General features: G+C 35.2%; 1 protein-coding gene across 2 annotated transcripts in view; it reads left to right on the top strand.

Annotated features, from left to right (window-relative positions):
• Positions 1-12,769, top strand: part of Ide (Insulin degrading metalloproteinase) — a 692,915-nt gene that overhangs the window by 355,061 nt on the left and 325,085 nt on the right. For both annotated transcript variants that reach the window (XM_090384737.1, XM_090384738.1), the window contains exon 15: positions 4,038-4,133. In XM_090384737.1, coding sequence (XP_090240863.1) covers positions 4,038-4,133 — 96 coding nt within the window. The remainder of the gene's footprint in view (positions 1-4,037; positions 4,134-12,769) is intronic.

Below are 12,769 nucleotides of genomic sequence, written 5' to 3'. Positions count from 1 at the left end.
CATGGTGGGGAGTATACGTTGGTTCATTATTTTACGTTTCAGACAAACTGGGATATTGCTCTTTAGTATGTGACTATATTTCCTGAATGCTATCCATCCAAAATTTATTCTTCTCTTGACTTCCAGCCATTTATCATTATTACAGCTAATAACTTGTCCCAGATAAGTATATGACTCCACCTTTTCAATTACTGCTCCTTCAATCATTATTTCCCTATCTGTGGCATACTTGTTCATCATTACTTTTGTTTTAGCCATATTCAGCTTTAGTCCAAAATCCTTACTAACTCTCCATAAATGATTAAGATTTTCCTCTAATTCTTTGGGATCGTGGCTTATGACCACAATGTCATCTGCAAATCGTAAATGGTTTAGGTACTCTCCGTTCACATTGACTCCTTTCTGCGACCAGTCTAATCTTCTGAAAGCTTCCTCAAGGGCAGCAGCAAACAGCTTCGGAGATATTGTGTCTCCTTGTCGAACTCCTTTCTCAATTTTAAATTTCCTACTGTCTTTGTCTAGTCTAATAAAGGAGGTTGCACTCTCATATATTTTCTTCAAAATCATAATATATGGGGTATCTATGCCTTGTATTTTCAGTGCCCGAAACATTGCCTTATGCTGTATGGAGTCAAATTCCTTTTCATAATCCACAAATGCCAGGCATAATGGTGTTTTATATTCATTTGCTTTCTCCATTAGCTGTGATATTACGTGAAGGTGATCCATAGTTGAGAATCCTGTCCTAAAGCCAGCTTGCTTTTTCGGTTGATTCTCATCAAGTATTTCTTATAAGAAATTGGAAATTCTTATAATTTCCAATTTCTGATTTATCTCCTTTCTTATGCAGCAAAACTGTGATTGCATTATTCCACTGCTTAGGCGTCACACCTTTTCTAATGCACTTTGTGAAGAGCCTTGCCAGTTTTTGTGTTATGTCTCTTCCTCCCAATTTTAACAACTCTACAGTAACTTCATCTTCTCCCGGGGCTTTCTGATTCTTCATTTTCTTCAATGCATGTTCTACCTCATCAGGAAGAATATCGGGTATGTCGTATGTGTTGCTAATTTGCGATCCATCTTCCCCACTGCTAGCATCATTCCCCTGCTCCTTGTATAATTCTCTATAGTAGTCTTCTGCTATTTGAATTATGCCTTCTCTGCTGTTTATAAGTACACCATTGCTATTCTTCAGTTTCAGTATCATTTGTCTTTCTGTATTACTGCTCATGGCTGCTGATTTAAATCCTTTGTTTTCCCTCAATGCTTGTTATACTTTTCTTGTGTTAAATCTTCTTATGTCCTCTCTGAGTCCCTTTCTAATGGCTTTGCATAACTCAGTATACTCAATTTTCTCCCTGTCAGTGTTTTTCTTGCTTTTCATTTGTCGTCTTCGGTTCATCATGACAAGTGTTTCTTGACTAATTTTTATTTCTTTGGATTTCTTTTTCCCTATAGGTTTCTTGGGCTTTATCACTTTCAGAAAGTTGTAATATTCCTCGTCGATATCTTGGTCCTGAGCAGTCTGCAGAAGATCAAACTTGTTCTTAAGTTCCACTACATACTGCTTTTGCTCCTCTTCTGTTATCTCAAAGAACTTTGTATTATTTACTCGAGTCAGTTTTTTCCTTTCCTTTCCTACATCTATATCAAGTGTACATCTTAACATTCTGTGATCACTTCCAACATTTACCTTATTCAGGACGGTAACATCATTCACAATATAACTTCTGTTAGTGAGGATGAAGTCGATTTCATTAGTAGTTAATCCATTTGGACTCTTCCATGTCCATTTTCTGTCCATGTCCACTATATATATGCCATTACTAATATTTATGTAAAAATTCTGATAAATATTTTGCATCTACATTATACATGAGGAAGATATTAAGGAAGAGATCAACAATTTTCTTTCTAATACTTATTAGGAATTAATAATTTTGTAATATTTGAAATGAAGCTAGAAGAGGAATTGCTGTAGCTAAAGCTGGATAAAGCACCGGGAGCTGTTGAAATCTATTCAGTTATATTAAAGAGCACAAAAATGAGAGGCACACCTTTAGCTGTAATACTGAAACTTTCTTGGATCCAGGACAGGGCCTTACAAATTGAAGATGTGGTGCAAATGTTTACCTCGTTTTTAAGGGCAGTTCAAAGGAAGAAGTGAGAAATGACAGACTTGTAAGCTTGATTTTTGTTCCAGGTAAAATAACGGAGTCTGCAATTAAAAAGTAATGCTCAATCACATTGACTAGAACCCAGATATACAGGAGCGACAGCCTAGATTTGTTAAGGAAAAATCTTGTTTGACCAATTTGATTAGCTACTGTAAGGTTCTTACAAAGGAAGCACCTTACAATAGCTAAACTTAAAAAAATATATTTTTTACATAATATAATTAGATTTCAGTAAAGCTTTCAGCTGTTGTACAAATTGAAGCAATATGATGTTGGGAGAAAGTTACTACTATGGATAAAAGGATTGTTTTGTGCCAGGATACAGAGAATGGTTATTAATGGCTTCATAGACTTAAAGTTAGGAGTGGAATCTCTCAAGGTTTGGTGCTGGGCCATTACTGTTTTTAATATGTATCAATGATATTAATGTATTTTTGATGGGATTTCGAGTGGGTAATCTTAAGTTAACTGTGATACAGAGGTAGGCAGGGTTGTTAATTAGTGTATGGTATTTCTGTGCTATCTGAATAAACTTGGTATGTTGAAAAGTGGCAATTGTGGATTAACATTGAGAAATACAAAGTATTGCATATAAGCAGCAGTAATTCTGAATAACATATCATTTTAGAGGAATGAAATTGGTGGTAGTTAATAACGAATAAGAATTAGGATAATTATATCGTCCTCTGAAGTTCTGTGAGCAGTGCTGACAAGGTATTTTTTCAATGATATATAGTAAGCAAGTACAATGAGGCATTATATCATTCTATAGGGCAGTGGTAGGCTACAACCGGAATACTGTTTGAAACCTCTCTTTAGGGTAAGACAAATCTGATTGAAATCGAAAGCTGATAGAATCTGTCCTCTATCTCAGAGGGCAAATATAAGGAAATAAAAAATTCAAATTGAAAAATCACGTTTGATTCACATGAAAAAAGCAGAATTATGTTTGATTATTCACATTCATCCAAGGAGTAATTGATTGTTGTGATTATCTTCCATCTCTTATTATGGAAGTGGATTGTTTGAATAAATATGCGAATATAATAATGTTGATATTAGAAAGAATACTAGATGAAGACTTTTATTTTCGGGATTTATTTTATTTATTTATTTTTGGCTTATGCTATATATGCTTTGGACTGTTGCATCATTTTGTTAGTGCTGGCACTATTACTAACTTTTTAAAAATGAAATACATAATACCAGAATCAAAATAAATGAGGACAGACCATATCCTTCAAAATAACTTATGAATTTCTAATGCTTACATTCATTTAGTAATTTATTTCTTCATGTCTAATGTTATTATGTAATAATTTCTTATGTTATGTGTTTTTATATTTCTATTTCATTTATGTTAGTCATCGGTTTTAATCTTTTTTTTGTTTATGTTAGCCATGTGTTTTATTTGTTTCTTTATAAATGTTTTATCTGATTATCTTTGTTACTTAAAAACTCCGGTAAAAAGTGTATGTAACTGAAAATATAAAGCAATTTTATAAAATTTTAATTTGTCCCATGGCAAACAAAGTTTACTTGCCCCTGGTATAGATACATAATGGTGATTTGTATTTATGTCTGGCATATATGTTTTTCCAGGAGATTTGATTCTCCAAAAATTTAAAATTTGGATAAATGAACTTTAACTTTTATGTGGTTTGGCTGATTAAGCTTGGATAATCTCTGCTTTACTATGTATTAATTCTTTAGTTCTAAGCTGATTATTTAAAATGTAGTGAAGTGGACATAAATGATAGCATTGAAAAATAAAAAGTAACTACTGTATATTTAATATTAATTATTTAACTGTTTAATTCAGTTGAGTAACAGTTTTGAATAAAATGTTATATTTTTCAGAAATGGGAAAATGCTGGTTTTCATAAAAATTTGAAACTTCCTCCACAAAATGAGTTTATTCCAACCAATTTTCAGTTATCTGATAGGGAACCAGAGGTATTTATCTCTTTGAGTAATACAATTACATTTACTTGAAGAATTGTATTTTTATTTTTTGGGTTGGTTTGTCCTAATGTCTGAAGTTATATCTGCAGATATGATATGGGATTAATAATCATGTGGATTCATATAAATAAATGATCAATTTTGTTTATGACTCCATGATTAATTCCTTCATTCTTGTTTTGGAAAATTGGAAATAAAATTTGCTTTTATTGTTGATATTTAAGAGTCATTTGTTCTTGTAAAACATAATGTCATACCAAATAACACTTACAATTGCTTATTTCACAAGAGTTTTCATTATGTAATTCATTCAGAGACTGTAATCATTTTAGGAAACGGAATTTTCCTTTTAAGGCATATAAACAACAATATCACGGATGTGATATTGTTGTCCACGTTGGCACTAATGACATTGAGTGGGAGATCTGCAGACTTAACTTGACTAGTACAGGTCAATGTTGAAAAAAGTCAAGAGTTAGTATTAAATTTGTAGGTGTCTGCAATTCTGCCCAGACATGATAAAGAGGGAGTATATGATGAGAACCTTGTCAATCGATTCAGAAAAATTCTACCCCATATGCAAGGCTCATGTGGTAGAATTTTTCCTAGTGTGGTCTGTACTTGTTAAACAGGAGAGATTGCTTCTACAGGGATGGGATACACTTAAATAGAAAGGGTGCAAGAATATTTGATGATGCTATCGAGTCAGTGTTAGTTTGGTTGGAAAACTGCTAGTTTGGGGGAGGGGATTCACACACTAATCGATTAACCACAGACAGAGGTGAAAGCAATTCTTGCACTTCTTCTATTAGAATGAACAGTAGCCTGGAAAACAAGTTGCTGGGGATTTCAAGAACTGCTGGGAGCGGTCATGGAAAAAGTAAATACATGTGCTGTGTTAGGGTAACTAAGAGTAAGAACAGGTGCATGTGTATACTTGCATGTACACCACTGCTAGGAGTATAGTAAATAAATTTGATGAATTTGAACTGCTGGTGAAGGCATCAAAGGCAGATATTATTGGGATATCTGAGATATGGTGTCACACGGATGTAAACAATGCAGAATTTCAATTTGGGGAGTACAATTTGTACAGAAAGGACAGACAGGATTGGAAGGGAGGAAGGTTCGTGCTGTTAGTTAAGAAACACATAAAATCTAAGGCAGTGAATCCAGTTGACATGGATGGACAGTGCAATGTTGAGTTAGTTTGGTGTGACATTAGCACTGGGAAAGCAAAAATGAAGTTAGGAGTGTATTATAAGCCTTTGTGCTAGCTTTTTGGTTTTAGTTTTGGTTTGAATTTGATTTCTTTTACTGCTTAATGTTAGAAATATAGAATCAGATACATTTTGTTTTAATAAGAAAACTGCTAGAAATAAGCTGTATTGCCAGAAGTATTCAGTCACTACTGGAAGTTGGGGAAAACAAATCATACTCATCATCCACTTGTTAGGAATAGGTATAAAATATGGTTTTAATGCCAGAAGTAAGCTGATCATTGAAATATGGTCATAGTATTGGGCACCTGACTTCCAGTGGTGAATTGTCCATCTACTCCTCTCATTGCAGCAAAACTGCAACACTCTACGTCAATTGTGGTTGATATAATCACCAAACAGAAATGTCATATATGGTGTTACTACACCTCGAAAACATTTGGTATAAGAAGAATAGTACAGTGGATTCCAGTTATTTGGGCCACTGTTAATTGGGCCAGCCTTTTATTTGGGGCAAATCTTAAAAAACAGAAACCAATCGAGAAAATAGCCAGGGTTTACTTCGCTTAATTGGGACAACATGCCATTTAATCGGGGCAGGAGACCGCAGCACTGGAGATTACCCTACGATTGTCTCAGACGGTATCATGTGGTTGATTCTAAATTCTGGAGGTCACAACCATAAAACAATTAACAGTAACTTGTTTATTGGGCTTTTTTGTTAGTGAAATCTATCATAAACAGACAGTAAACTCGATCTTACTGAATTTCCGATAATACCGACAGCTGGAATTCTGTGAGTTATTATTATGGTGAAATGTGTTTACACTTCCATGAAATCTTCAATCACATAAAAAAATTAATTTTCAGATCTTCTCTTCATTCCTATTTTTAAAGCTTTGTAACTCTTTACTCTGTTCTCACTTGTGCGTATCGTGTTACTTGCAATTCGTGTGCCGTGTTCTTTGTTATTGATTGCTTATCTTTTTACTGTTTTAAATATTAACTCCCACCCACAAATGTCAGTGAACAGAAATGTCAACTAGTTCTTATGTACATATTACAGTATGTATTAATTATTCCGATTATCACGTATATTCTTCCGATTTTCACGTATCATTTAATTTTTTTAATTGGTAAGGTAATAAAGGGTAAATTTGTGCTTAATATATCTTTACTTTTATAGCCTGTGGATAATATTCCTCCTATTTTCTCTAATTAGAATTGCTGTTTAATAGAATTAAAATTCAGTTCACAAACGTGATGCCGACCGGGCTAGCCGGGTGGGTAAAGTGCCTGTCTGGCAACCCAAAGGTCACGGGTTCGAATCCCGCCTCGAACTTGGATCAAAGTACTGCAAAAACCTTGGAAGGTGCATTATGGCCATAGAAGCCGATGCGCCAACAGCTACCAAAAAAAAAAAAAAAAAAACAACCAAACATGATCACAATGACCGGCGCTTACTACACATCGTATAATGAACGGTACTTTACTATGGTGAGTTCGTCGTAATGTGATTTGATCATACAGTAAACTAATTGTAAAGTGGGGGGGTACATTGTATTTTTAACAATTTACATGAAACTTTGGATAATTAGGGCAGCCGCTTAATCGGGCCAAAATGCACTAGGCCCGATGTGTCCCAAATAACCGGAATGGACTGTACATAGTTTTTGTCAAATCTCATTGGATACTGGAATCTAGTAGGTCATGGAGCTCACAGGAGGACAAATGTATGGAGTTGTAGAGCATTTAATTTTTTGGAAGAAACATTGCTTTTGGCTAAGTTATCACAACCATCAGTAGCAGAATGGATTACTGTGTTTAATGAGAAATGGACCAAAATACAGCCTTTTTGTTATCAAAAATTGGTTCAGAGTTTACTGATGAAGATATGTTGTGTAACTAAAGCCAGATGTGGATCATCATATTATTAAATATTGTAACAATAAAGGCTTCTTCAAAACATTCAGGTGGTTAACATAATTACCAGATGGAAACATCATAGTTACTTTTTGCAGTATCATAAATTTTTCATCCTTGTACCCATAACTATCTTATATCCTGCATTACTAAAGAATAATATTAATAATATAACTGTTTCTTCTCCCCACCCCTTGGAGATAATTAACACAAAACAGCTGTTTGCTTGAATTTTTCTTTATTTTTGGTGCACCTGCTAACAGATTAAGGATGTGTCTATCAGATAACACTGCACGTACAGCTAACTTTCTGGCTTTTCTGTACAGGGTTTTACTGGTAGTACAGCTTTTGACTATGAAATATTACTGATCAAAGCCTGAGCTATCTAAGTAAACTTCAAACTCACCTTATTCATTTATTAGCCTAAGCCGAACTGTTTTGTTGTCACAAATAGGTGAATTTGCAAAGTGATGAAGATTGTTTTTATAGATCACAAAGAAAACATTATATTATTCAAAATGGTTGCACTGTTCAGTAGATTTGCAGTTCTTATTAACTTTGACACTGACACGACTGTATTTGAGATCAAGATGTTCATGACTCTTAGATAATTGTGGCAAAGGATATTAATGTGGTTAAAAATGAATTGTGACTTTCAGATATTTTCAGATGCAACAAAGTAAGCTTATACAGCATCAGCAAAAAAAAAAAAAAATATAAAAATAAAAAAAAATAAAAAAAAACATCTTCCCATTTCAGCAACAAATTTTTAGATTATTTTCTCATTTCATGATAAAGTGCCATTTATTAAACTGATGATGGTTTATACCCTGAAATGTAGGAAAAATGGAGATAGGTCACCTGGCAGGTGTCCAGCTTCTTTTAAATTTAATAAAAATGTATTTAGGATTTAGTATTATTATTATTAGCTTATGATGTAGGCGAAACTGGTTTATACTCAACTAGAAGAGAGAGGGGGAAAAAAAAAAAAAAAAAACAACGCTACCCAACTCATCTGTCCATACCATTTAATTTTTTGTCTAATTCTGCCTTAAATTTATTTAAACTTTCTACATGATACCAAATAGTAGGGTTTTTCTTTCTTTTCTTTCTTTTTTTTTTCTTTAATGAAAACTGCAAGCACGACAGGTATTAGAACCTATAGTACTTAGTACCGCACACAGGTTGAAGGTTCAGAAGATGAAAGAAGATACTTGTTGACATTTCAAGTGTTTTTCTTTAGATTGTTATTTTCTGGAAATATGTATGAATGGAGATTGTTCCAGAAAACGGAAGTTGAAGAAATAAATGCTGAAGAAGAAAAGTTGGTTCTGTCAGCTGTTTGTGTTTCACCAGTGATATTAGCAGTGGTAGAGGCATGATGATGCAAGAAAGTAAGCTTATACAGCATCAGCAAAAAAAAAAAACAAAAAAAAAAACTAAACATCTTCCCATTTCATCCATCCATTCACTCCAAACGTTTGTCCAGTTCTTCCTAGAATTTATTTAAGCTATCAACTTCCACAACAACTGATGGAAGTTTGTTCCAGTGATTAACCACCTGCTGGCTAAAGGCAAATTTCTGCACATCTGTTCTACAACTGTCTTTCCTAAACTTCAATTTAAGACCCCTCAGGTGTGCAATCTGAGCAAGAGGAAGAATCCCATCAGCATTGAGCTTGCTGAATGGGATTCAGCAAGCTCAATGCTGTTGACGCCTTGAGCCCCTCGATCAGATCACCCCGCAGGTACTTAGTCTACAGATGCTGCAATTTACAGAACTTAAACCTTTCTTCGTCAGAGCAACCCTTTGCTCCCTTCACCAATCTTATTGCCCTTCTCTGTACTTGTTCCAGTATCTCTACATTCTTCCTAAAATGAGGCTTCAAGACCTGTATGCATATCTCAAGATGTGGCCTGGCCATTGCCTTCTACAAGAGGATGATCACCTCCTTATCCCTGCTAGCAAAATTATATTATTGACAAGACCCCATGAGCTGCTCTGGCAAACCTATCTGCACTGCTCCAAAAACTTCATATCTGACTGCACAATTACCCCCAGGTCGATTTCATTCTCCACTACCCGAATGTTGTATCACACAGGTGTTAGATTAATCTGGGATTACTGCTACCCATATGCAGTACTTTGCATTTGTCAGTGTTAAACTTCAGTTTCTACCTGTCAGCCCATCTGCTCAACTTTTCTAGATCCTGTTGCAGTAGCCTGCTGTCATTGCTGTGATTAACAACCCTGCCAACTTTCATATCGTCTGCAAACTTGGACATTTAGCCTGCTATACCTTCATCAGTATCATTGATAAATATAGAAAACAGCAATGGACCCAACACCGAACCCTGGGGGACATCACTAATAACATTAGTCCATGAAGAGCAAGGTCCATTGATTACCACTCTCTGCCTTCTCCCACCCAACCATCACTTTATCTATAGCAGCAACTTGCCCTTTATGCCATACAGGTCCAAATTGTACAGCTGTCTTTCATGTGCCACAGTATCACAAGCTTTCCTGAAATTCAAGTATATGATATCAAAATTATTTTTGCATCCAGTTCTGTTGTGATCACGTCTTAGTATCCAATCAAATTGGTCAGTCAAGACTTACCCTTAAGAAACCCATGCTATGTCTAAACTATAACTGCAGTCTTGTCTTGAAGATCCTGCAATGCTTCTTTAACCAGTGGCTCCATTATTTTCCCCGGAACAGAAGTTAAACTAACAGGTCTGTAATTACTCATGTCATCCTTTGATCCCCCTATGTGAATTGGAGATACGTTTCATATCTCCAGTCTGTGGGGACCTCCCCTGAATCCAAGGATGCTCTTAGAATTATGGCTAAGGGTTTGCTTACTTCCTTTGCTGCCTCCTTTAATATATCTGGAAGTATATGGAAGTACAGTAGAACTTCGAAAATCTGAACGTCAATAATTCAGAACATCAATAATCCGAATGAGCCAGCATTTATTTTTTGCTATGCTAGTGCTATAAAATAATTACATTAAGTGCCGGTTATTGTGATCATGTTTGTGAATTGAATTTTGATTCTGTTAAATGGCAATAAGTGAAAATCAGAAGACTATCATCCACAGGCTATAAAAATGGAGATATAAAGCACAAATTTTCACCTTTTTTTCCCCTTACCAATTAACAAAATGAAATGAATGTGAAAACCGAAGAATATTATCCTCAAGTTAGCAAAATACGAATACATTTATGCTGATTTAATAGCTTAAATAAATATACATAGAGTACTCACTAAGCATAACAATTTATAAACTGATGTTTCTATTGGCTGACAATTTTTGGGGTTGTAAAAGCTAAAACAGCGAAAAAAAAAATAAAGTGTCAATCAATAACAAAGAAATCGGCATGCAGAAATTGCAACTAACACGATATGTGCAAGTAAGATACGGAGTAAAAAGATTCTGAACAGAGATTTTATAGACTTTCAAAAGGAGAAAGTGGGTCTTCTCTAGCAAAATTTTACAAGGTTGGAAAGTCAACCATACCAGACATTAGAAACAAGGGAAAAAATTTTAAAGTTTGCATTAAAACTTGCTTTATATTGCGCCAAAAAAAAAAAAAAAGAGGAAAAACTATGAGAACAGCTAAAGACCCATCCCTCGATGATGACATTTATTTGTGGTTCACACAGAGACAGCATTTAGGAGAACCCATATCTGGACCTTGGTTGCATGAAAAGGTTCTGGATTTTAACAAAAAATTAAGCAGCCCCCTCAGATTTTACTAAGCATTTGTCTCCAGAAGAGTATTTATGTTAAGTTCAAAAATCCATACAAATCAGAAGTCTGAACTATTATTATTAGCTTTATTATTAGCTATATGGTGCAAGGAAGCCTGAGGCTTATGCTGCACCAGCCAAAAAAAAAATCCCAAGTTACCCTGAGAGAGAGAGAGAGAGAGAGAGAGAGAGAGAGAGAGAGAGAGAGAGAGAGAGAAGTAGAAGGAAATCACCAAGAAAGAGAAGAATGATGATATGCAGCTCAGGACCCTGGGTGTGCCAAGCCCATACTCACCAGATGTGAGCCTCTGGCCCTGGTCCCAATTAGTTTGGATTATCAATGCTCTACTGTATATGGCAGTATGTATAGAACAGTCATGCAGCAGAAACAGAATCCAATGAGACAGAGAGTGGAGAGACTTTGTTACAGATGAGTTATTAATTAACCTAACTTCCCTCTGTTGAATTGAATCTGTAAAGCTGAGGGATACTACCCCAGATGTGCGAATAATATTCCATGGTAGGGTGCATTTGTGATTTGTACAGAATGAATAGCTGCTTGAAAGAAAAGTAACACTGAGAGTGAAAGAGAAAACCCAGGTTTTTTTTGATGCAGAGGAAGCAATATTTGTGATGTGCTTATGCCAAGAGAAATTAGAAGGGAGGTAATTCCCAATAGAAATATGTGATCTGGTCTAGAAATATGAGTGTCATCGAAAATAAGCATAGGAGCAGAAGAATCCTTTTTGTGAGATATAAGACAGGACCTAGTTTTAGAAGGATTGAAATCAACTAAATTATCTTTGCCCCACTGGTGAATTATGGGGAGATCAACGTTTTAGAAATTGATAGTGGATATTCTAGAAGTTGAAGCTGTTTGTTTAGGGCAAGTTTTCTCAAACTGGAAGGCGGAAGTCAATGTGCTGTCATCAGCAAAACTATGGATAGGATTTCCAGTCAATGGAAGAAAGTCATTAATATACAAGAGGAAAACAGTGGGAGAAAGAACTGAACCTTCAGGAACATCTACATTGATGGAGAAGATAGAAGACAGGGAACCATCTACCATCACCTGCATTGAGTGGCCAGAAAAAAAAACTGGATACCTAGTTACAAAAAACAGTTGGCAAACCATAAGATGGAAGCTCATTTAGAAAACATTTATGCCAAATGAAATCAAAAACCTTTGAAGTGTGAAGAGCAACTGCTTGAGTTTCATCAAATTTTTCTGTTGAATTTGTCCATACTGGTGATCATTGACCAGAATGGAAGGTTTCCAAATAGTTTAAGAGTTGGCAGTTAATTGATTTCTCCTTTACTTTAGAAAGAGTAGAAGTGCTATTGGACAATAACTGGATGGGAAGGATTTGTCACTCTTTTTTGGAACTGACTGGATATGAGCAAATTTTCAAGCAGAAGGGGAAAACACCTCTGGAAAAAGAAAGTGAAAAAAGGCAACACAGAACAGGAGTAACTCAGGTGTATAGGTTTTGAGAACAAGTCTAGAAATCTTATCAGAAAAGGGAGCTTTCTTAGCATAAAAATCATTGAAAATCCATCTGACATCCTCTTGACAGAAGACCACAGAAGGCATTGAATATAGTGTACTGGGAATGGTAGGAGGTGATTTACCAAGATCATCAATGCACGAGTTAGAAGAAAAGTAGGATGCTAGCAGGTCAGCTTTATCTTTTGGTAAAATGGCAATAGACCAGAATGCTTCA

The sequence above is a fragment of the Mastigoproctus giganteus genome, chromosome 11, assembly GCF_048544385.1.
Source record: "Mastigoproctus giganteus isolate SK-2022 chromosome 11, ASM4854438v1, whole genome shotgun sequence".
NCBI lineage: Eukaryota > Metazoa > Arthropoda > Arachnida > Uropygi > Thelyphonidae > Mastigoproctus > Mastigoproctus giganteus.
Note: the sequence above shows the minus strand (reverse complement) of the source record. Positions and strands in the feature narration are given on the sequence as shown.